Here is a 22,933-nt window from a genome sequence, read left to right on the forward strand (position 1 = left end):
TAAAAATATACAGATATACATATATACACACATATATATACACATACATTTATATATATACATACACATATATACACACATATATACACACACATACATTTATATATATTTGTAATGGGATATGAAGGTGCGAGACCTAGCCCATGTAGCTGCCGCGCATATCTCATCAACTGGTACAATGTGCCTTCACTGGAGAAGAAAGAGGAACACCATGCTTCTCATACATAAATGTAATTCATTTCTCAATCCAGCTGGCAACAATTACCTTGGAAACAAGCTATCCCAATCTGGACTTCAAATATAAGATAAACAGCTGATGGGACTTCCTGAAAGATTTGGTTCCATTTCAACAGAGACGGAGCTGCCTATGTACATCAAGCATATGTAATTGATATTCCCCTTTATTTAGAAACTGGAAAGAACACAGGAAGATGAATGACCTGATTAATACTCTTCTCTGAAGTGACCTTGGGCATGAAGGAAGGATTCAGCCTAAGAGAAACATGGTCTTTGTGAAAAATAAGATGCAGGGGTTGAGTACAAAGCACTTGTAATTCAGAAACCTGCTTAGATGAAGTAAGAGCGACCAATAAAGTGGTTTTCCATGACAGAAACTGTAGATCCACTCTTGCAGAGGGCTCAAAGAGAGACTACACCAGCACTTGAAGTACAGAGGTCAGGTCCCAAGGAGGGACCAGGTCCTTAACTGGAGGCCATAAAAGAAACTTTCCTTTCAAAAAGGACTTGCACAATCTAGAAGCGCCCAAAGAAAAATCCTTTAGTCCAACTTGATAATGGGATACAGCAGCTAGCTGGACTTTAACTGTAGAGTAACTAGCACACTGGTTGAAGATACAAGCCAGAAAGTCTAAAACCGAAGGAATAGAGGCAGTAAAAGGATCCACCGAATTGTGGGATGCCCGAATGGAAAACCTCTTCCATTTACTAGCATGGATCTTCTTGGTGGACTTGTGAGCAGAAAGCAATATATGCTTCACAGGAGATGATAGCCCAGTAACTCTAGCCATCACTGGACCTGCAGAAACAAAGATGTGAGCTTCAGGCTCTCCAGATCCGGATTGGAAATCAGATCCGGACATTGATCTAGAATCCAAGGAGGACTGACACTGTGAAACCAAATGAGAGGAAACCACACCTGATGAGGCCAGAAGGGAGCAATGAGGATCACTCGGCACCTTGACCTCTGTGCCTTCAGAAGGAATTTTGACATAACAGGAAGGGGAGGGTAAGCATACAGCAGACCGGGGGCATCTCTGGGAGTCCCTCCTCGGGGGGAATCAGGGCAAAAAACTCACTGCACTTGGTGTCGGAAGGTGAAGCGAAGAGATTGCAGCTCGGTTGACCCCATTTCTGGGTGACCATGTCCGCCACTGACTGTTTTAGAGACAACTCTTGAGGAGACAAAATGGTCCTGCTGAGTTTGCTAGGATGTTGGAACTCCCCGGAATGTGCGTTGCAATAAAAAGGCAGCCTGAGGAAATCGCCCATTCCCACAATCTCATAACCTCCTGACAGAGGAGCTAAAATCTGGTTCCTCCCTGTTTGTTGATATACCAGAACCACTGCCATGTTATCTGTATCGCATTCATTCATCAGGAGAGAAATTAATGTAGTGCCTGGAATGCCAGAAGCACTAAGCTCATCTCCATAACGTTGATGTGTAAATTGGTCTCAACACTGACCATGTCACATGAACAGTCCATCCCAGCCAATGCCCCCCCCCACCCCCCGACAGCCAGGAGGCATCCATGGTGACTGTGGCCACAGGAGTGGGAGCCACGAAAAGATGGATGATCTGCTAAATTCTGAGTGTTTAACCACCACAGTAGGGAAGACTTGCAGGTTCTGGTCAGCCGAATGGGATAAGACAGGGGGTGGTCCAGAAGCGACCACTGAACTGAAAGGATCCACTGCAGAACCCGCATGTGTAGTCTTGCCAAGGGTAAAATGACAATAGATCCCAAAGCTTGAAGGATTTGAGCTGCTGACGGCAGAGGCATTTCTAGTAGAACACGCACCTGGCCCTGAAGAGACTGAATCCTGTCGCTGGTGAGAAAAACCTAGCACAGAAAAGTACTCAACAGCACTCCGATGAATTCCAGTGAACACAGAGGCTCCAATTTCAATTTGGGAAAATTTATCATGATGCTCAAGGTCAAGGCTAACTGAAGGAACTGGTCCCTGGCCTGAAAAAGCTAACACTTGGTGGGTGCAGCTAGAAGCCAGTCATCCAGGTAGGGGAAAACCTGCATCCCCTGTAGCCTGAGGTACGCTGCGAGTACTGCTATCACTTTGGTGAACAGCCTGGGGGCTGAGGTGAGGACAAATGGGAGTACCCTGAACTGATAATGCCTGGCTACTGACTGAAGCATAGGAACCTCTTGTGACGTTTGTCCATCTTTATGTGAAAATAAGCGTCCTGGAGGTCCACAGAGCACATCCAGTCCTCCTCCTGAAAATAGGGAAGTATAGAATGAATTGTAACCATCCAGAACTTTGTCTTGGTGCCACACCTATTCAAGCGGGTGAAATCCATGATAGGTCTGTGTCCCCCCATCTTTTTGGCCACCAAAAAGCACCCTGAGTAGACACCTGATCCAGATAGTACTGGGGGGATGGGCTGGATGACTTGCTTGTTGAGCAGCTTGGAAATTTCAAGTTTGGCTGCCTCCCTGTGAGCAGGTGGAACATCCGGGAGAATCTTTTGGGCCTTTGGTGGGTGAAGAAAAGATAGCCCCTGGATATTATTCTCAGCACGGACTGATCTGAAGTGATGGCTTCCCAGACTGATGGATACATAGAAAAGTGACCCCTGACTGCCTCCTGGGTAGGACAGCCTGCCACCGCTTCAGGGTCACTGGAAAGGCCTATCTGGGCGGGAGTCCTGGGACCCTTGTTCTATCAAAGCCCTCCTTGTCCCTAGGGCAGCGTCTAAAAGAATCATTCCTCGATCTGCCTCTATTGGAAGAGTCTGCTGGTGCATCTTGATGGAAAGCCCTGGACTTCAGGAACCACGGCTTCTTACTACCACTTTGATAAGTAGAAAAGCGGATTCCGATGGCAGACAGGGTCTTATCATCCTTCTCACACTGGGCTAAAGTATCCTTCACAGATGGGCCATACAGGGTAGAACTACTGAAGGGGATGTTCGTGAAGAAAGCCTTGAAGGGCTCAGAGCAATCGCAAGGCTGCATCCAGGCGTGACACCTTGTAGCAAGACCTGAACTAGCTGCTCTAGATGCACCTTTTGTGGCATAGGAGAGAAGCCTTATAGAGGTGTTAGAAATGGCTTTATGAGTGGCCAGTCTAGAGGAGATCATCTTCTGCTCTGCCGACATGGACTCTGGGGTAGATGCAGAAAGCTTGTCAATGAGTGATCTCTGCAGCCCAGTAACATGCACCATGTAATTCAGCGGCCTGAGAGAGAAGATCGCTGATGTATAAACATGCTTCCCCAGTCTATCGCACTGGACTTCTTGCCAGGTGGATGGACAGAGCTGCTCTCCTGGGCAAGCTCCTTTTTGTGGCAGCTGCCACCATCAAGGCATCAACTGGGACAGTCTTCTGCCAAAAAATCCTGTCTTGTGGGGGGCTAAGTACCTTGGCAGGGTGCTTGGGTACTTGTTCCACCACATCTGGCTCTTTCCACACCCTATGGGCAATGAGGTCTACCAAAGTGGGGTAGTCGGTGCCCATCCCACAGGCTGAAGATCAAACTAAGACAATGCTAGATATAGATTTAAAAAAAATTGAGAGAGAATTTACAAGCCAATAAGTGATCCCTTATTAGACAACCTGTAAACTGTCAAACTAGCTTAAAAAAAACAGCAGAAGTCTGACAGTTCACAAGCTATTAAGTGATCATTTAATGACACTTCTAAAGATGGCATACTTTTTAAAGGTTCACAGAGGTGGGAGTCTACCAAATGGGATTATTGCCATGGATTAAATTCTCTTGCTACAGTGACTAGAAATAGACAGGCAAGTTATTATGAAGACAAACAGCCTAAACACATTCTCTGTGATGAATTAAGAGGTTATGCATTTCTTGTCATTGAGTTTCAAGCCATGGCTTTGGCACCAGTCACTTATTTGTGCTAGACTCTCTTGTAAGCTGTCAATGTCTTGGGGGAAATTCTGTGACTACTAGCTTGCACTCATCTGCAAATTTAGTCAGCTGGAGGCCAATGACATTGGCATGTATTTCTTGAAAGTCAAGGCCAAAGAGAAGCAGGCATAGCATGAAGCCCTGAGAGACTCTGCTGGTGAATGGTCTCTTTGTGGACTGGGTAACACCAGTCCTAACTTCTTAGGTCCCACTTGTTAGCCAGTGGGCTATCCAGCATGTTACATAAAGGTTTATGTCCAATTCTGCAAGTTTGTTTACAATGACTGAGTGGGGTATTGTGTCAAATGTCTTAGCCAGTTTGCACCATTTTATACTCATCCATTGCCTTGGTGATTTTCTCAAAGAATTCCACCAGTTTTAGTAGGCATGACCTTCCCTTAACAAACCAAACTGAGTTAGGTTCAGTGCCTGAAGGCTTCCTATACCTCCGATCATTTCCATGATAATTCGTTAAATGGCTTTGCATATGACGTTAGTCAAACTAATGGGTCTATAGTTTCTAGTGTCTGTTGAAGGTCCACCCTTATGAAGAGGGATGACCATTGCAGCCCTCCATTCACACGCTTTGTGCCATGACAACAGAGGAACAAAGCCAGTTCTGAGAGTATAAAGAGTGATACCAATGGTCCTGACAGTTCATGCTGAAGGCTTTTCAGGGGGCATTGCCAGGATACTATCAGGTCCCAGTGAGACTGTATTCCTGGCCTTAGTGAGCCAGGACCTACTCCCTATATACAGTTGGTGGGGTTATGTTTGAAGATTTGTTTGGGGGGGGGGGGTGAGGGATAAAGGGGCTGAATTTGTCACCCAGCAGATTTGCTATATCTCTTAGCTCATTGAATGTGGTGCCATTAACCACCAGTTCCGTACACTGTTCTGTACTGCCTTTGAGGTTTCATGATATAACTGAAGGCATTATTGGTTACTTTTTTGCTTGAGAGGCTATCTTAACCTTGAAATCGAACTTCTTGGTCTTGATAAGCCCTCTTAGTTGTTAGTTTGATGAGCGAGTTCTTATCTTTTTGGGAGTCGCACTTCCTGATTTTAGCTATAATTTTTTTTCCTTTTGTTGTATAACCTATTTAATTTAGGATTCCACCAGGGTGCTTTGCTTTTAGAATTAGTTTTGGGCTTACTTTTGGTAGGTACAGCAGTCTCTATACAGCCATTGATAAGGCTGCGACACAGTTTCCAAGAATAATTCCGCAGAGGCTGCTGTGCTGCCTGGGTTTGCAAGGGGACTGGATTTTGACAAACTATCACTTAATAAAAGGTAGTTTTGCTGTGGAATAGTTCATAGCCTTTACAGAGTTTAGTGAAAAGGATCCCAGTGTCCAACCAAATGTAAAACAAAGCAAAACGCCAAAGGAAATTAGCGTAAATCACACCAGGAAACTGGAAACCAGACCGGAGACAACAAGTTTATTAGTTAAGCGCTTTCTTCAGTGTAATACTGCCTTCATCAGAACAACAGATAGTAAAATTCATTGCTTTATATACAAAAAAAAAACGCCTTTTTTGTTGTTAATCAATTAAATTTAAAATCCATGTATCAAAACCTTAATAACAAAATTTCTGTAAAACATTTTTATACAATACATAAACCCATACAATTTACAAATCTCATATATCAAAGATATTTATATTACAAAAAAATAATGAAATATATGTAATATAAGCCATTGTTTAAAAACACTTGTGAAGTTACAACATGAATGCATAAATATTCAGTGTACTATAATGAATGAAATATCAGAAATGTGTACACTGGTAATATCTGCTTGCACACTGCATATCTCACCAATCACAAATAAAAACTGTTTGTTTATCTCCTAACTACCTACTTGATAATATATATATAAAATGACCAATTTCATCCAAATAATGTACTAAATATTGTCAAACCAAGACGATATTTTCTGTAATTATCAGACATAACCTTAAACAAACTTGTAACATTCAACCCCATACATGTAAAAAAAATGTATGTTTTTAAACTATAAAAGTGGGAAAGTATATGGCAACATCCAGTGAAATATATCAGAACATTTGTACTAAGTCCTGACAAGTGGCTTTGTAGGAATAACCTCATTAAGGCCAGGAGGAGTAGCTGCATCTAACCGAATCTGCCATCTAATTTCCTTTTCCCCTACTACTGCTTTAATGTTACCACCTCGTGGGTTTGGAATGACCACTTCCAAGATGCCAAATTTGAACACCTTACATTGTGGATTATTAATTAGGTGTCTTGACAAGGCATTATTGATGTCACATTTCCTCATACAATAGGTATGGTCATAAATTCTATTCTTTAAACAGCGATCAGTCTTTCCCACATAGTAACTCATGCAGGTTTGACAAACACCCAGGTAAACTATATGTTTAGTTAAACAATTGCCATTGCAAAACCATACCTTACTTTTTAAACTATTCTTTAGTTCAATATTTGGTTTGTCCAGGATGTATTGACAAAAATTACATTGGCCACATTTTTTCGTGCCCGTTTTCAATATTTTCCTTTCCTGCTGATAATTGGATTTAATTTCAATAATTCTTTTTAGATTATTACCAGTCTTGTAGACAAAATGTGGTCTAAGAGTTACTTTATCTTTTATCGACAAGTCACTTGTCAAAATGTTCCAATTTGTAGTAATTATATTTTTCACTTCATTGGTATGCCTACCATATTTTATTATACATGCCTTTGTGTATTCACTTTGCAAGGCTTGTCTTTCATTAGCATTGTTATTATCATTACAGTCTTGAATATTAACATTACCAACCCCCAGTAACGGTTTATATTTTTGTCCCCACTCCTTGGTAACATATGTAGTGATGTCATTTACCATTTTCGGGGGATAGCTTTTGTCTAAAAATAATTTACCAATGTATGACATCTCCTGAACCATGTACTCCCTCTCAGATGTCATACGAGCAGCCCGAATACACTGCCCCTTGATGATGCCCCTTTTGGTACTGTACGAATGCGCACTACTAAAATGTAAATATCCGTTACTAAACGTGCCCTTTCTGTAGATACGGGACTGGAAAGATTCATCTTTACTGTAAATATATACATCCAGGTAATTAATGCCAGTACAATCATACTGATGAGTGAACTTAAGATATTCAGTAGTACCATTGATATATTTCATGAATACCAACAGGTCCTGTTCACAACCTTCCCATAAAATAAAAATGTCGTCCAGGTATCTGACATATTTCTTAATTTGTGACATCCACCTGGAGTTCAATACAAATTCCATTTCCCAATCTAGTAGAACTAAATTACGTATATAGGGGCACATGCAGTACCCATGGCTACGCCCATTTTCTGTTTGTAATACTCCCCCTCAAAATAAATATAATTGTGATCCAAAACAATATCCATAAATTCCATCAGCATAGAAATAACATCCTGTCCGAGGCCACTTACTCTAGAAATACTGCTGTTAAATCTATCAAGACCATCCTCCTTGGGAATACTAGAAAACAAGTCCTGGATATCAATTGTAACATAAATAAGATTCGGACTCCACAAGTCCTGCTTAAAGATACCCAGGAATTCCCAGGAGTCTTTCATAATATGGTCCACAATTTTATAAATATGTTTCAATTTGTGATGGATCACTTGCCCAAAGGGGAAAGCTTTACTAGCACTACCAGAAATAATTGGTCTAAATGGAGGATCATTGACATTTTTATGGACTTTGGGAATACCATTAATAGTGGCAAGTATTGGAAACTCAACCTTTAAAAATCTATACATTTCTTCACTTATTCTATTTTCCAAAATAAATTCCTCTAAATATGAATCAATACGTCCATGAGCAATATTGACTTCATTCAAGGATGAGGGTATGTATTGCGTTGAGTTATTAAGTAGTTCAAAAATCTTACTTGTATATTTCTCCTGATCATAAAATACTATACCTCCTCCCTTGTCAGCGGCCATGATCCTTATATTTTTATCACACAAAAATTCAACCACGTCCATAACCTCACTTTTAGACTGTTTATCATACTTAGAATACTTGTATTTTTTTATGTAAAGCATATACATGTGTATTGACCACATTTTCAAAAGATGTTAAAGTATTACACATAGGGGGAGTAAAAGTGCTCTTTTTCTTTAATTCACCTCCTTGTGCTACATTTAAACTATTTTGATTTTTGAAAAAAATCCCTAAATTCAATTTTCTCAAAAATAGTTTAAATTCAACAAGTGTGTCAGTTAAATCCAAACTGCAGTCAGGTATAAATTTCATACCTTTGGAAAAGGTTGTGAAAAACTCGGGAAGCACTGGGTGGGCACTATAATTATAAATTTTTAACTCACCACTATTGTAAATTATCCCACCATGGTTAGGTTCCACAGACGGGTCACCACACGTGGTATCAACAATTACATTATCAGTACTAGACTGAATAGTAGCCAAGTTGGTACATAAAAAATCAGTTACTGATTGTATCTGCGATTTCTCCAAACATTTCGCCCTTTCCCCTTCCGCTCCACAGTTCTCCATTGCTCTCTTTCTTCCTCTAAAAAACACTCATCATTAAAGATCATTAAGATTTACAGAGTTTACTGGGGTTATCATGTTGATTTTTATTTCAGATTTGTTATCAGACATTACCAGGGAAGATGCGTCACTTGGGGAGGGGAAATGCAGCGTTCTCCCATATTTGCGAGTACCAGAGGTCCAATATATTAAAACCTCTACTGGGTGTATCCACTACCTGGTCAGGGTATATATGTTTACAAAGTGCAGAAATCTCTGACTGCAAATTTGAGGCCATATAGGATTTCCATTCTATCGAAGGGTAGGTGATTGTTTGAAAGGTGAGTGAGTGACCATTATGTCTAAGTATTAGCTATAAGTTTTGAGAGAGACAGAGGGGGTGACCTATAGCTCACATGTCATCCTGTTTACCCAACCTAGAGGTATGTTTGTTGTTGAAGATAGAGACTGTTCCACCTTTAGTCCCTGTCTATGCATTTGATGGTCTAAATGTGTAGTAGGCACTGGAAACTTGTACAGATGTCTACATTCTCTACGGTAAGAAGAGCTTGAAGGGAGTACAGCTTCTTGTTTAAGCTCCTGGCAGTGAGCAACAACACCTTAAGGTTTCCTTGGGTTGTCTGTTGTGTTGGAAGGTTTGTCAATTTGACATTGACTAAAATAGGAGGATAAAGTTTTAGTCAATATCCAGAAGATGAAAGGGGGCAGGTGCATACCACCTTTCGCCAAGCAAAAAGAAGTTATGTCTTACCATAACGTTCCATCTGTACTGTTGATCCTCGTTCAGTCATTATGCATGGGTATCGGTTCCGACCTCAGAACAGAGCCAGTCATTTTCCAAGCTTGCTTCAGCTTCAGACTCTTGAGCTAAACTCTTACCCACAATCCCCCCACTCCCTGTTACCTCAGATTGAGTTTGCAAGTCAAGGAAGGTAGAGGCTACCTCTGGTCAAATAACCTAAGAGAACCAGATGGTGACATCCACTAGAAACCACAGGAGGGAGGGTCATAATGACTGAACGAGGATCAACAATACAGAATCAACAATACAGATGGAACGTTATGGTAAGACATAACTTCTTTATCTGATATTGTTAATCCTCGTTCATTCCTTATGCATGGGACAGAGTCCCCAGCTACCTCTATTCCTGAGAGGCTTTCATTGAAGGACATTCCTGAGCACCATAGAACCGAAAGATGTTCTTCCCCTGGAGGCCAAATCCAATTTGTAATGACTGATGAAGGTATGAGGTGTAGCCCATGTTGCAGCTGCACAGATGTCATGTAAGGAAGCTCTGGCATGGAAGGCAGCAGAAGTTGCCACAGACCTTGTTGAATGAGCTTTCATGGTAGTAGGCAACGAGATATTACATTGTGTGTAAATAAAGGTCACACAGTCCTTCAACCATCTAGCTAATGTGACCTTAGCAACAGCAGATCCTAATCTAAGTCAGGAAAAAGCCAAAAATAACTGGTCAGATTTATAAAAGGGTCTAGTCCTGTTTAAGTAAAAATGGATTTGCCTATGGATATCTACGGTATGTAGGCAATACTCTCCTCTGTTTGAATGATTGGGAAAGAAATCTGGCAATTCAATGGCTTGAATAATAGACATTTCAGAGATCACTTTAGGCAGAAATGATTGATTAGTTTTCTGAGACACTCTCTCTCTATGACAAATCAAGTAAGGGCTCTTGATACATAAAGCTTGAAGCTCAGAAATACGTCTGGCAGAAGTAATGGCGACCAAAAACAAGTTTTTCCATGACAAATACTTAAGATCGCAAGAAGAGACTGGTTCGAAAGGTGGCATTGTCAGAGCTTGTAGAACTAATGATAAATCCCATGGTTGAATAGGTTCGCTAAAAGGTGGCTTCAGATGATTCACACCTTTTATGAAGGTCTTGCACAATTTGTGGGACATAAGAGAGGAATCTTGGACATCCTCATGAAAATTAGAAATTGCAGCCAAATGAACTCTAATGGTGGAGGCCGATAGACCCGATTGAAAAAGGTCGGCCAGATAGTCTAGTATTATCGAAACTGGTGTTAAGAAGGGATCTACTTGTTTATCTTTCAGCCAACAGGTAAATCTTTGCCACTTGCTCAGATAAGTAATTCTAGTGGAAGACTTGTGAGATGCAATGAGCATATTACGTACTGGTAAAGAAAGATCATTCTGCCTGGCAATCAAGGGAACTGGAGTAGCCAAGCCATGAGCTTCAGGCTGCTCAGGTTGGGATGAATCAGGTTCTGTGGATGTGAGATCAACTCCGGGGTTGGATGGAAAATCCATGGTCAATCTAGTAAGTGAGGCCAAAGGAAGGGGAACCAAATCTGTCGAGGCCAATATGGTGTTATGAGGATCACCTTGCTCTTCAACCGACGGGCTTTCTTCAGAAACTGGGGAATAAGGGGAAAGGGTGGGAATGCGTAAAAAAGACCCGAGGGCCAATCGTGGACAAGAGTGTCCCTGGGTGACTGTCCCGGAGGGGTATCAGGGCGAAGTAGTTGCTGCATTTGTAGCTGGTCGGGGATGCAGAGAGGTTGCAGCAAGGGCGGCCCCAGCGGTGGAATATCTCCGCTGCTATCAAGGGATTCAGGGACCACTCGTGAGGTTGAAGAATGCACCTGCTGTGTGTCTGCTATCACGTTGGAACTCCCGGGAATGTGCGTTGCTAGAAGAAAACGGTTGGTAACCATCGCCCATTGCCATATCCTCATGGCCTCTCGACAAAGGGGGTAAGATTTGGCTCCACCTTGCTTGGTGATGTACCAGACCACCGCCATGTTGTCTGACTGAATTGCAATTGTCCCAAAAGGCAGCAGGGGATGGAAGCACTGCCCTCAGCTCTAGAACATTTATATGCAGATGGGCCTCCAATTTGGACCAAGTGCCTTGGACTGTCTGTCTCTGACATAGCCCCCCCCACCCCATCAGGGAGACGTCCATGGTCACTGTGGCCTTGGGTTGCTGGGGGGAGAAGGGGCGAGACCATTGTGACCGATTGTGTGTCATCCACCAATTTAAATCCTGTTTGCACCTGTGGGTTACTCGAATCATGGCTGAAAGAGGATGCTGAAAAGGATACCATTGGGTGAGCAGCAGCCATTGTAGAAGCCTCATGTAAAATCTGGCCATAGGAACAATGGTGATGGAGGCTGCCATGGAACCCAACAGCTGTAGAACCGAGTGAGCCAGGGATTTCTCCCTTGAAAGGACTGGAATCAGTTGTTGCTTTATCCTTAAAATTCTGTGCTCTGGAATAGCAGCTCTGCAGTTTTTTATGTCCAAGATAACCCCTATGAATTCTGTAGACTGAGATGGGTTGAGATTGGATTTTTGCCAGTTTATGGTTATGCCTAGCCTTTGAGCAGCGAGAAGAGAGTATGCCAGGGCTTCTTCCAGTAGATGCCTGGTGGGGGCGGAAATGAGCCAGTCGTCTAGGTATGGAAACACCTGGAATCCTTGAAATCGCAAGTGAGCTGTGACAACTGCCATGCACTTTGTGAACTCACTGGGGGCTTGTAGAGAGTCCAAAGGGCAGTACTCTGAACTGGTAGTGACTGGCTCCTGCACGGAAGCGCAGAAATCTTCTTGATGGCCTGTCCACTTTTATGTGGTAGTACACATCTTGAAGATCTATTGAGCACATCCAATCATCTTTTTCCAAAAGCAGAGGATAGACTGTATTGTGACCATCTGGAATTTTTGTACTCTCACAAACTTGTTCAATACACTGAGATCCAAAATTGGTTTCCAGTCTCTGGTTTTCTTTGGCACTAAAAATAGTCTTGAGTAGAGTCCGGATCCTATCTGGTCTGGAGGGACTATTTGGATGACTGTCTTATCAGCTTTTCTATCTCTAGTGCTGCTTCTTCCCTTTGACTGGGTGGAAGGTAGGGAAGGTTTTTTGAAGGGACAGGACAAAGATCGAAGGCGATATGATAACCTCTCTGGTTATAATCCTTTGTACCCAAGAATCGGTGGTGATGGTTAGCCAGGCAGAAGGGTACAAGGAGAAACATCCCCCAACCACCTCCAGAGGAAAGGAGTTGGTCCGCTCTTCAGGAGTGCTGGTAGGATTGGCCAGGGAAAGAATCCCTGGAACCCTGGTTACTCAGACCCCCTCTGCCACGAAAGGAGCATCTTCCCTGTGAGTTTCTCCCTCTGCCTCTAGGGGAGAACTCAGCCTTTGTGTCACGGAAAGGACCCTGAGATTTCTTGAACCATATTTTCCCACTCTTTTGGTTTCGGGAGAAAGCACGTTGAGGGGAAGAATAATGGACACCTATGGCAGAAAGGATCTTACTGTCCTGCTCACATCTGGCCAGTGTGCTTTTAACTTTGGGCCCAAACAACGAGGAGGCCTCAAAGGGAGCATTAAGAAAGGAAGCCTTAAAGGGTTCCGCGAAATTGCACAATCGCATCCAGGTGTGTCGTCTCAAGACCGCAGCTGAACCTGCTGCTCTAGCTGCTCCTTCTGATGTGTGAGATATCAGTCGCATAGAGGAATTAGATATTGATTCAATGGTGGCCAGCTGACAGGCCACTTTGTCACGGACCTCATCAGACACGACACCAGCCAAGGTTTCAGAGAGCACAAAAATTAGATCCCTTTGACGCCTGGTAAAGTGTGCCATATAATTAAGGGACCTGATAGTAAAGGTCGCTGATGCAAAGGTGCGCTTCCCTATCCTGTCCAGGGCCTGGGACTCTGTTAGGCGGATGAACAGTCTGGCTTTATTCTTCTGCCAGATCCCTTTCTGTTGCGGCCGCCACCACCAAAGCATCCACAGGAAGACCTTTTGACCAATGGGGATCCGAAGCAGGAGGGGACAAAATCTTATCTGGCCTCCGGGGAATAGCTTAGACGGTATCAGGAGCCTTCCAAGCACGCTGCACGATAAGCCGGACAAGTTAATCGGCAGGTGGAGTAACCCAGGAGGTAGGGGGCCGGGTGCGAAAGACCTGCAGGAACACAGATTCCTCAGAGGTCGGAGTAGAGGACTGCCAGTCACCTCTCTGTTTCAGGATTTCGAGGATATCACCAAAGGATACCTCAGAGGGTGACCGGGGGGATCCTTCCCCCTCATCAAAATCTGTCTCTTCAGTGAGGGACTCCTCAGTGGAGTCCATGTGCTTCCTCTTACAAGAACTTTTCTGTTGGACCTCCTCAGCGGGAGAAGCTGGAGAAGACAGCGGAAAAGGGGATTCCTGTGGTAATATGTCCTGCGGCCCTTGCACCTGGTGCCCACTAGGTGCGGCTTGTAAAACCAGTGTACCAGAGGAGAGAGGAGGGATAGACAGTCCAGTATCACCAGCAGAAGCAAAAGCCTTCTCCATCAGTTGGAAGGCTGGTCCACCTGAAGAGGAGTGAATGCCCAGGACAGGGGTCACACCCCTCCCTTAAGTGGCTCAGCCTGCCGACCCGGAGTCCCTGGATGGCTGTGGAGCAGCAAACTATGCATGTCACAACTGACATCCTGGGTCGTAGCAAAACTTTTCTGCCACGAAGGCAACTGCAGTTCCTTAATGAGATCCATAAAGGGGACTGCAGAAGGGGAAGACTGTGCTATATCCATGAACTTCAAAAGCAATGAAGGAGGAGAATAAGAAGGGGTCTTTGGAGATGGGTGATCACCTCCCAAGGAAGGATAGTTCCTGAGGGGTGGGATACTTCTGGCCAAGAGCACCTGATCCACAAGATGCAACACATCGTGTTCGGAAAGGCTTCTAGTGGACCTCACAGAGACTGAGGGAGAAACAGGCCTGTCTACAGAAGAGGCAAACTCGGTGCCCATCTCACCAGTCCGCACCGAGGGCAACGATGCCGAGAGAGACTGGACTACGGGTGTCTGCACCGAAGAAGTCATCGGTGCTGAGGTCATGGTCTGCACCGACACAGGGATCGGTGCTGAAGTGGTTGTCGGTACCGAAGCTGGAACCGACAAAACTGGAGTCAACAATAAAGGAGTTGGTTCCGAGGATGAAGTCGGAACAGACATGGTCAAGGTCTGGGCTGACTGAACGGTCGGTGCCGATACAGTGGTAATTAGTCTGAACCGAGGAGCCCCTCGGTGCCGATATAGTGAAGGCTGCAGGAGAAGACACAGCCGGACATCACTAATGAAGCCAAAGGCCTCGGTGCCGAAGGTCTAGGCACCGAAGGCACTGACTGAATGAGCTCCGGAGTCGAAACTTTAACCTTTTTAGGTTTTGGTTGGCGGGAGTCACCAGCCTGGGACGAAGGCAAACATTTAGCCTTGGTAGGAACATCCAAGATTTTCTTATGGGCTCTAGGAGGGGTTGAGGCCTCAGACCCAGAAAAAGCTTCTGAAAAGGGAGATTTAAGAAGTCCCTTCAGCAACAGCTTGTTTTTCCTTTCCAACAAAGTTCTATTTGAAAAGTTTTCACAGATATTACAGGGCGGGTCAACAGACAATTGGGATGCCCCCAAACAATAAATGCACAAAGTGTGTGCATCAGAAGTAGGTAGTTTGTGTCCACAATCAGAACACCGCTTAAACCCCGGACTACCTTTCTTATCTGCCATGACAGCAAATAAATTAACAGAAAAGGGTACCAGCAATGGTACAAAAGAATACCCGAAGGTATGAGAAAAAAGGGAAGGATTACCAACGATGGTAAAGAGAGAATATCTTGCGGTAAAAAGGTAGAGAAAAGAGCAGAAAAACCTGAAGAAAATATTTACGCTAGATGCGATAGGGTAAGAGACAATGAAATAGAAACTTTTCTGACAGAAAAGTAATATGAAAGACTATTAAGCAACAAATAACTACTTAGCTCAAGAGAAGTAGCTTGACACAACTGAATGGCAACGCGGCAAACGAAATCTGAGGTAACAGGGAAAGGGGGATTGTGGGTAAGAGTTTAGCTCGAGAGTTTGAAGCTGACGTGAACTTGGAAAATGGCCGGGTTGGAACCGATACCCATGCGTAAGGAATGAACGAGGATTAACAATATCAGATCAAATGTTACTGTCAGTGTCCTCCCATGCTGACAAACACAAAAGGAATCATAAAATAGGAGGGATAAAAGGAAGAAAGACTTTGATCTTACATTTAATAATGGAATTCACCATGTCAGGATTTACAATAACCAAGGATTCAAGAAGAAACCAAATGCCTGCTCTAGCTTAAACTAATGGGCCACCTCTTAAGCTTTCTTGCCCAGAAGACAGAGTAGTGGTAAAATCTGAGCACAACCTGGTCAGACTGCCACAATGGTCCAACATAAAATGGAAAACAAAGTGCAAGTCTACTGAGGCACCAAGAGTTAGAGTCTAGTTTGTGGGCAATACCTGCATACTGCATTATTACTTTATAGGGCTCTCATGCACTTATCTTCCAAAATTTCAGGCATGGCTAGGGATTGTCCAATGATGCAAAACTGGGTATAGGAATGCCTGCGAAGACTATTGCAACCTCAGCTAGTGAACACAACTGGCAAAGGGATTTTCACCTCCAGGATCAATTGTAATCTCCAAAAAATGTACCAAGGACTTTCAAAACTCACTATTTATTTGCTCTATAGATGGCAGCTTGTCTTGGTGATTAAAGGGAGGTCATGCTGACACCCCAGGGTGTCAAACACCCATTTGTTTTTCTACACAGAAGAAGCAAGACAATGACTTAATGGGCAAATGTTAAGTACAAAAGACAACAAAATAGAGTAAGGGCCAGACTCAAACTTAAGACTCCAAGCTCCTTTACTTCATTACTTCACTCTACAATAGGGATCATTTGAGCTCAGTCCTTGTACATTATATCCTCTATTACTGAGGCGCACCAAACGCTGATAAAAAGTTTCAAGCTTCTCTTGTCAATACCAGTGAGTTACAGAGTAGAAGAACTTAAGGACCCCCCCATAGAGTAGAGATACTTTCAGGCCAACCCCTTGCCACTGAAAAAAAAAAAACTGTTATTCTGGTGGTCCTGAATCATAATCCAGGGACTGTAGCTACACCCAGAAGGCGTAAGCTTTTCAAGAATTAAAGACAAATCACTTCCAATACAGACTAGCCAGAGATCTAAACTGCACTATCTTCTAGAAAGAACTAGTTTGTTTATTTGCATTTGTTTACCGGGAGGTCTACTAGGCCAGGGCGAGTCTGTTTTTAGTAGAGGCCTGGGGAAAAAAGCTCCAAAAACATGATAAAGCTACAGAATCAAAATTTAGAAATCAAGCAGCAATGGTACAGAAAACATTACAGAATAGGTACTACAAAATAGATAAAATCTAACATCTATATAACTAGTATTACGTATGCAAGCCAAACAAGAATACAACTGATGACATGGGATAATAGCGAATGTTTGAACAATACAGTATTGCAGTTTTGCAGTAAAGAGGGAAAGATGGAGAGCAGCAGATTAAAGATTTTGAAAGTAAGGTATAGTCTTAGCACTACTGCTATATAAGCATCAAGAATGAACAGAAAATATGGTGGGTAACTGACATAGTAGATTATATGTGGCTGGGTGGCACATGCTGGACTTGTAAGTTCAAAGCACTGAATGTACACATGAAGAGTCTGAGCCTTAAGTGAGATGGGGAGGAAAAGTAGGATGGGGAGGAATATATATATATTTTTTAAGCAACAGGAAGGTGTGCACATCCTAAGTGCAGGAGTTTGAGATTTTTCAGAAGCTCCAATAATGGGGCACACTATACATGCATGTTCCCTGAAAGGGCCCCTCAAACCAAGATCAGTTGTTGTTTTTCTTTCGTTTTTTTCCCAGTTAGGGGTCACCACAGCGGAACTCTGGTCCGCTAATGACTGGCAGTAGATTTTTACGGTGCCGAGGTGCCAGCTCGACGCCCAGCCTTCAACGAAGGCACGCCCATTTATGCATGTCTTTCGAATGCCACTCGACCGCAGGGAGGACATGCAGACTCCACACAGAAGGCGCTCCAGCCGAGAATCGAATGGGAGAACCTCTTGCTATGAGGTGACAATGCTACCGCTGCACCACCAACAGCCAAATTCTTATGTGGACTATTAATACTGTATTATCCAAGCAAAATCTAAACAATAAAAATAAAAAGGCGTAGCAACAAAAATTCATTGAACCATGAAAGTATACAATAATATGATCACCTGTTGATGAAAGAGACAGAAATACCTTGAACTTCTTAATGATTACTTAGAAACTCAGCAAGATTAGGACAGTATGTAACAGACTACTTATGCAGCCCATATGACTTAATGAGACTACATGCCTGATTTCACAGAATGGAAAACTGAGTTAGTATTATCACATATAAACATTTCATTTCTCGAGTACTTTTAAAAGCTTTATTCATAAATTCAGGCTAAGTAGACGACAGGCACCTGGAAGGCCAGATAGCAGACATAACACTGTATGTGCTAATTTAAATGCACAATTCAATCTTAAAGGATTTCTTTCACTGCTTAGCACTGCAGTATACAGATGATAAAATGTGCATCATTTGATTATCAAACTAAATATATTTGCTGTACAATGGCTAATGATATGAACAAAAAACGAGCAAAGAAAAGCATTTTAAGACTTCAGTTCTATGAAACAGAAGGTGGATCTGCTAACACAACTGAATTATTCTACTTACAGGCCAGTAACCATAGTGTGAAAATATACTTGGATGCAAAAAAAGCTGTCAATGTTCCTTAATCATTCTAGACAATTTCAAAAGTTTTAAAGCAATTTAATCAAATGTAACAAGAGCCAGACACAAACCGAGACACATTAACAATTTAAGCTTACCTGAGTGGCCATGTTTTCCCTCTTGCGCCAGAACCACCATCTCCCAGTTTTCTTTGGCATTTTTTCTTTAACCCAAGATTCTACTGTGGCCTTAAAAGAATACATGAACAGAAATATTTACTGGTAGAGTTGTGTAAAGCTGTTTGCAACATTCTTGGCTGAGTTTTCAATGCATCACTTCAAGACAGAATATTCAAGCTCATCATTTAACACGTGGTTTTCCTGGTAACAACCACTGTTTACTCAAAAGAAAACTGTCTTAAATGCAACATTTCATTTCCCAGAATGCATTTTCATCCCTTAAGAATAATTATCATACTTTCACACATTAAAAAAGCACGACTTAGTAGCTTCTCCCACTCTGTGGCATTTCTATCATAGGGAGCTTCCTAAGTGCACACCTAGCTAGGACTAACTGAAATCTCCAGATACTTTCAATATATTTTCAATAGGAAATTGTTCCTTTTGCTGTTACATCCCTTTAACTATTACATCTGAATGCATTTTGCTAATGAAACAAATGCAAGGAAGCTGCATCGCTTTTTTTTATTTCAAACCCACTGAGGTCATAAAGCTATTCAGGCTCAAAATTCACAACTCTAACCTTGTGCTTTCATATAAAGCTGCATTTTTCCATTCTTGGGGCAAAAAAAAAAATTTCTTTTAAGCCTTCTACAACCTGAAGCTTAAAAAAATATTAGCCACTGAAAAATTGCACTAATTAGCTGAGCTCTGCAAGTCGGGAAATATGACGTACTCTTCGATTCTGGGAATGAGGATGGGACATGAAACTCACAACACACACCCATTAAAAAGGTAAATTTATTTATTTGACATTTGTTTACTGGTAAAGTCCGACTGGGTACGAGCCCATTTTTAGCAGAGGCCAGGGAAGAAAAGCTCCACAGTATAATTTAAACAGGATTACAAATCAACATTGATTACAAAGACTAACACAATCACACAGGAGTACACCTTATGAATACAATAAAAGAAAATAAGCAAATATAAAGCAAGCAATAATGCTAAATGTACATTATATAGAAGACAGTTCCTAATATGGATGTTACATAATCCATGGAAAATATAATACAAAATAAGTTGTAAAAACTATATACACTTTCTGGCAAGATACTTGGGTACTAACTGTCAGTCAATTTCTGGGATAGATAAAGGTTAGTTTAATAATAGCGAGAAGGAATATTAGATGGTTAAGGAATTATAGAAAGGTTAGGCTAGAAAGTAGTTAATGCAGGAAGGGAATTAGGATAGATCAAGAAATAGTCTATTAAGACTGGGGAGAATGGAATCTAAGAGTTACTAAGATGGTGTGGAGCATGGGCAGATCCAATTATTGGTTAGATGTTCTTTCAGCTTAGACTTGAAGGACCAGTAGTGGGGTACAAGTCTGACTGATTCTAGACTTACTTCACTTTTTGGCAACACAGTGATAGTAAAGACCAACACCGTTACATCTTTGAGGTATGCAAATAGATAGTAGATAACTGAGAAGAGCACAGGTCATGAACTGGAACAGAGCGTTGAAGTAGTGATGATGTAGTTTGAGAAAATGAGGAGTTGTACAGTGTTGTGTGTGTGTTAGTATTAGCCGATTAAAGGTGAGAAGGTGGAATAGTTTGAGCCAATTTAGGGACTTGAGAGCAGAGCAATGGTGAGAGTAGTGGGCTTGGTCTGTTGCAATGCCGCAAATTTAGCCATTTATTATAACAATGGCTAAGTTTTGCTTTGAGGGAAGAGGGAATATTGAATAGATGAAGCGTACACAAGGGAAAGTAAGAGACAGGTGGTAGGCAAGAGTTACTCTAGCTGAATTGGAGATGAATTTCTTAGCCATATACATCATGCCCAATTTCTGATTTTTTTTTTTTAAGTTGTTACTGATAAGCAAGTCAAACTTAAGATTGTTGTCGATAGCTACACCTAACAGTTTTGTGTGTGGAACCACATTGAAGTATTGTTCAGAGAAGTAATAGCAAAGTTAGAAGTATCTGGTGTAATTTGTCTTGGTAAAATAATTTAGTTTTTTTGGGGGGGTTAAGTAGTAGTAGATGGTTGCTGGGCAGCCAAGACTCAATGGAACTGAATGCTTCTTGAGTTAAGCTCTGCAGACAAGAAAGATTCCTGGCACAGCACATCAATGTAGAGTATTCAGCATATTGAATTAGGGTGGCTTGTTTGGTGACAATATTAAAATGGGTAATAAAAATGTTGAAGAGAAGTGGACCTAGTATAGAGCCTTGTGGTACTCCAGTGCTGGCCGGTAAGTAAGGAGAAAAATTAAGAGTTCCATTTGACAGACTGATATCTGTTAGAGAGACAGCTAGTGAACCACTGTAAGGATGTTTTAGTTAAGCCCAGAAGAGCTCGGGGTAGGGGAGAGTATCAAAGGCTTTGGACAGATCAAAGAACAGAGAAGAGAGAACGTTTCTTGAGTGACAAGCTTTGTTGACACTGTCAGTAAAGGACGGTATAGCAGTGATACTGCTGTGTGCTGGTCTGAATCCATGTTGGGTGGGAGAGAGAAAACTGTCAAGTAGGTATTGAAGTTGTTTATGGATACATTTTTCTAGAAGTATTGATAGTGGTGAAAGAATAGCAATTGGCCTAAAGTTAGAAATTTCTGTGGAGGTGCCACCTTCGTGGAGGAGAAAGATGAAGGATTTTTTCCACAGGGAGGGGACATAAGCTTCCCTGATAGATCTATTAATGATTATGGAGACCGGGTAAGTAATTGAATCAGCAGCTATTTTTAGGAATTCATTAGGAAGATTGTCTGCAAAGGGGGAACATGGCTTGAGCTTGCACAAGAGGGATTTGATGAAAGAAGTGGGAACTGGTTGAAGGGAAAATATGGAGTGAGAAGTAATAGGAGGCTGAGAGAAAGTAGAGGGTGACGGAGAGAATTGTTTGTGATGGAAGCTATGCTATCGATGAAGTAAAAGTTAAACTGAGATGGTATGTCAGGGAGAGATACTATCACAGGTTGAGGGGAGAACTGACTTCCTGGGCGTAGGATTGTTTTGATAGTGTGCCAGAAGGTTTTTGGACTGGATTTGTGCTGATCTTGTAGTGTTGCATAGAATCTTTTTATCTAAATTTACCTGTTTCTTTACAAGGTTGCGCAGTGCTTTGAAATGCTGTAAATTATTATGAGTCTTATGTTTTTAGGTAAGTTGTCTAAGCCTTCTCTTTTTTGCACAAGTGATCTGGTACAGACAGAAAAAGCTAAGGAGTACAGTTGGTTTTGACTTTTTCCTTCTGGTAGGAGCTAAGCTGCCTAAGGTGTTTAGGAATGTAGAATTAAATTGTTCCAACTGCATCATCTAGTGGTAAGTATTTTAGGAAGGACCAATTAATGGAGTTTAATACATTTGTAAAGGCCTGCTGGTTAAAGCTGGATAAATTTCGTACTGTGTTGTATATATGTCTGCATGAATTAGTGATGAGTCTAGTTGTGCAGATGACATGGTGATGATCACTGATAGTGGCTGGAAGTGTTTTCAATGTACAGAAATTGCTAGGATGAGAGACCAAAATCCAATCAATAATTGAGCCATATTGGTTTGTGGAGCTGGTAAAGATTGGGTGAGTAATTAGTTAAGAAAATCCAAATAGGTTTATGCTAGTCAGTGTTGACATCACTTAATATTACCGTTTCCAAAGAGATGTTTTTTGACACCCATGATTGAATATTTTCCAGAGTTGATAGGTTATTGCCAAGGGGCTATATATAAAGCTATAATGCAGAGAATGTTGTTGTTTAATTTAAGGTAGGTGATCAATAGTTCAGCTTTGTCAAAGGAGAGTATGGATTGGTTGTGAGGGGTTAAGGAGATAGAATCAGGATATGTTACTGCAATGCCACCTCAGTTTCTTTGAAGTCAATCAGCTCTGAACATATTAAAGCAAGATGGAAGTACTGCGGTATTTTTTATGTGCGGTCTAAGCCAGGTTTCAGTGATTACTAGTATGTCAGGAGATTGTGCAGTTATCCAAGCATGCAACTCAGAGATTTTTGCTGCACGTGTTGTGTGTTTACTGAGATAAATTTAAGCATATTTAGTGAACCTGGAATATGGGTTGATGTTGGGAACTGAGTGATGTTGGGACCAGGGTTAGGGTGGATGTCAGCACAGAGCTGGAGGAATTTCAAGATTGTACAGCAAAGGTAAGATTTAATTTTGGTTAAATTGTCAGCAATTTTAATGTTAAACAGGTATAGCTGTGTCAGAAACAGTTTAGGTTTAAAGACCAATATACTGTGTGTGAAAGACGAGCAATGATGGGTAGGAAGTAGTGATGTGTGTTATTAGTGTAAGAGTTAGTGTCTCCAGGACAGTTTAGCATAAGTTTGGACAGGGACTAGACAAGATGAAAGTGAAGAAAGGGAGAACAGCATTAGTGACAGGAGATTAAAGGAGAATAATTTTAGATTAAGTATTATTAGACAGGTAATCAGAAAAACTAC

General features: G+C 41.9%; 1 protein-coding gene across 1 annotated transcript in view; it reads right to left on the bottom strand.

Moving 5' to 3' along the window:
• LPIN2 (lipin 2) overlaps nucleotides 1-22,933 on the bottom strand; it is a 1,688,564-nt gene that overhangs the window by 653,359 nt on the left and 1,012,272 nt on the right. Inside the window, exon 11 of the mRNA XM_044065902.1 lies at nucleotides 18,445-18,534. Coding sequence (XP_043921837.1) covers nucleotides 18,445-18,534 — 90 coding nt within the window. The remainder of the gene's footprint in view (nucleotides 1-18,444; nucleotides 18,535-22,933) is intronic.

This window comes from Protopterus annectens, chromosome 3.part0 (assembly GCF_019279795.1).
Source record: "Protopterus annectens isolate FY-2018-M chromosome 3.part0, PAN1.0, whole genome shotgun sequence".
In the NCBI taxonomy this organism is placed as follows: domain Eukaryota; kingdom Metazoa; phylum Chordata; order Ceratodontiformes; family Protopteridae; genus Protopterus; species Protopterus annectens.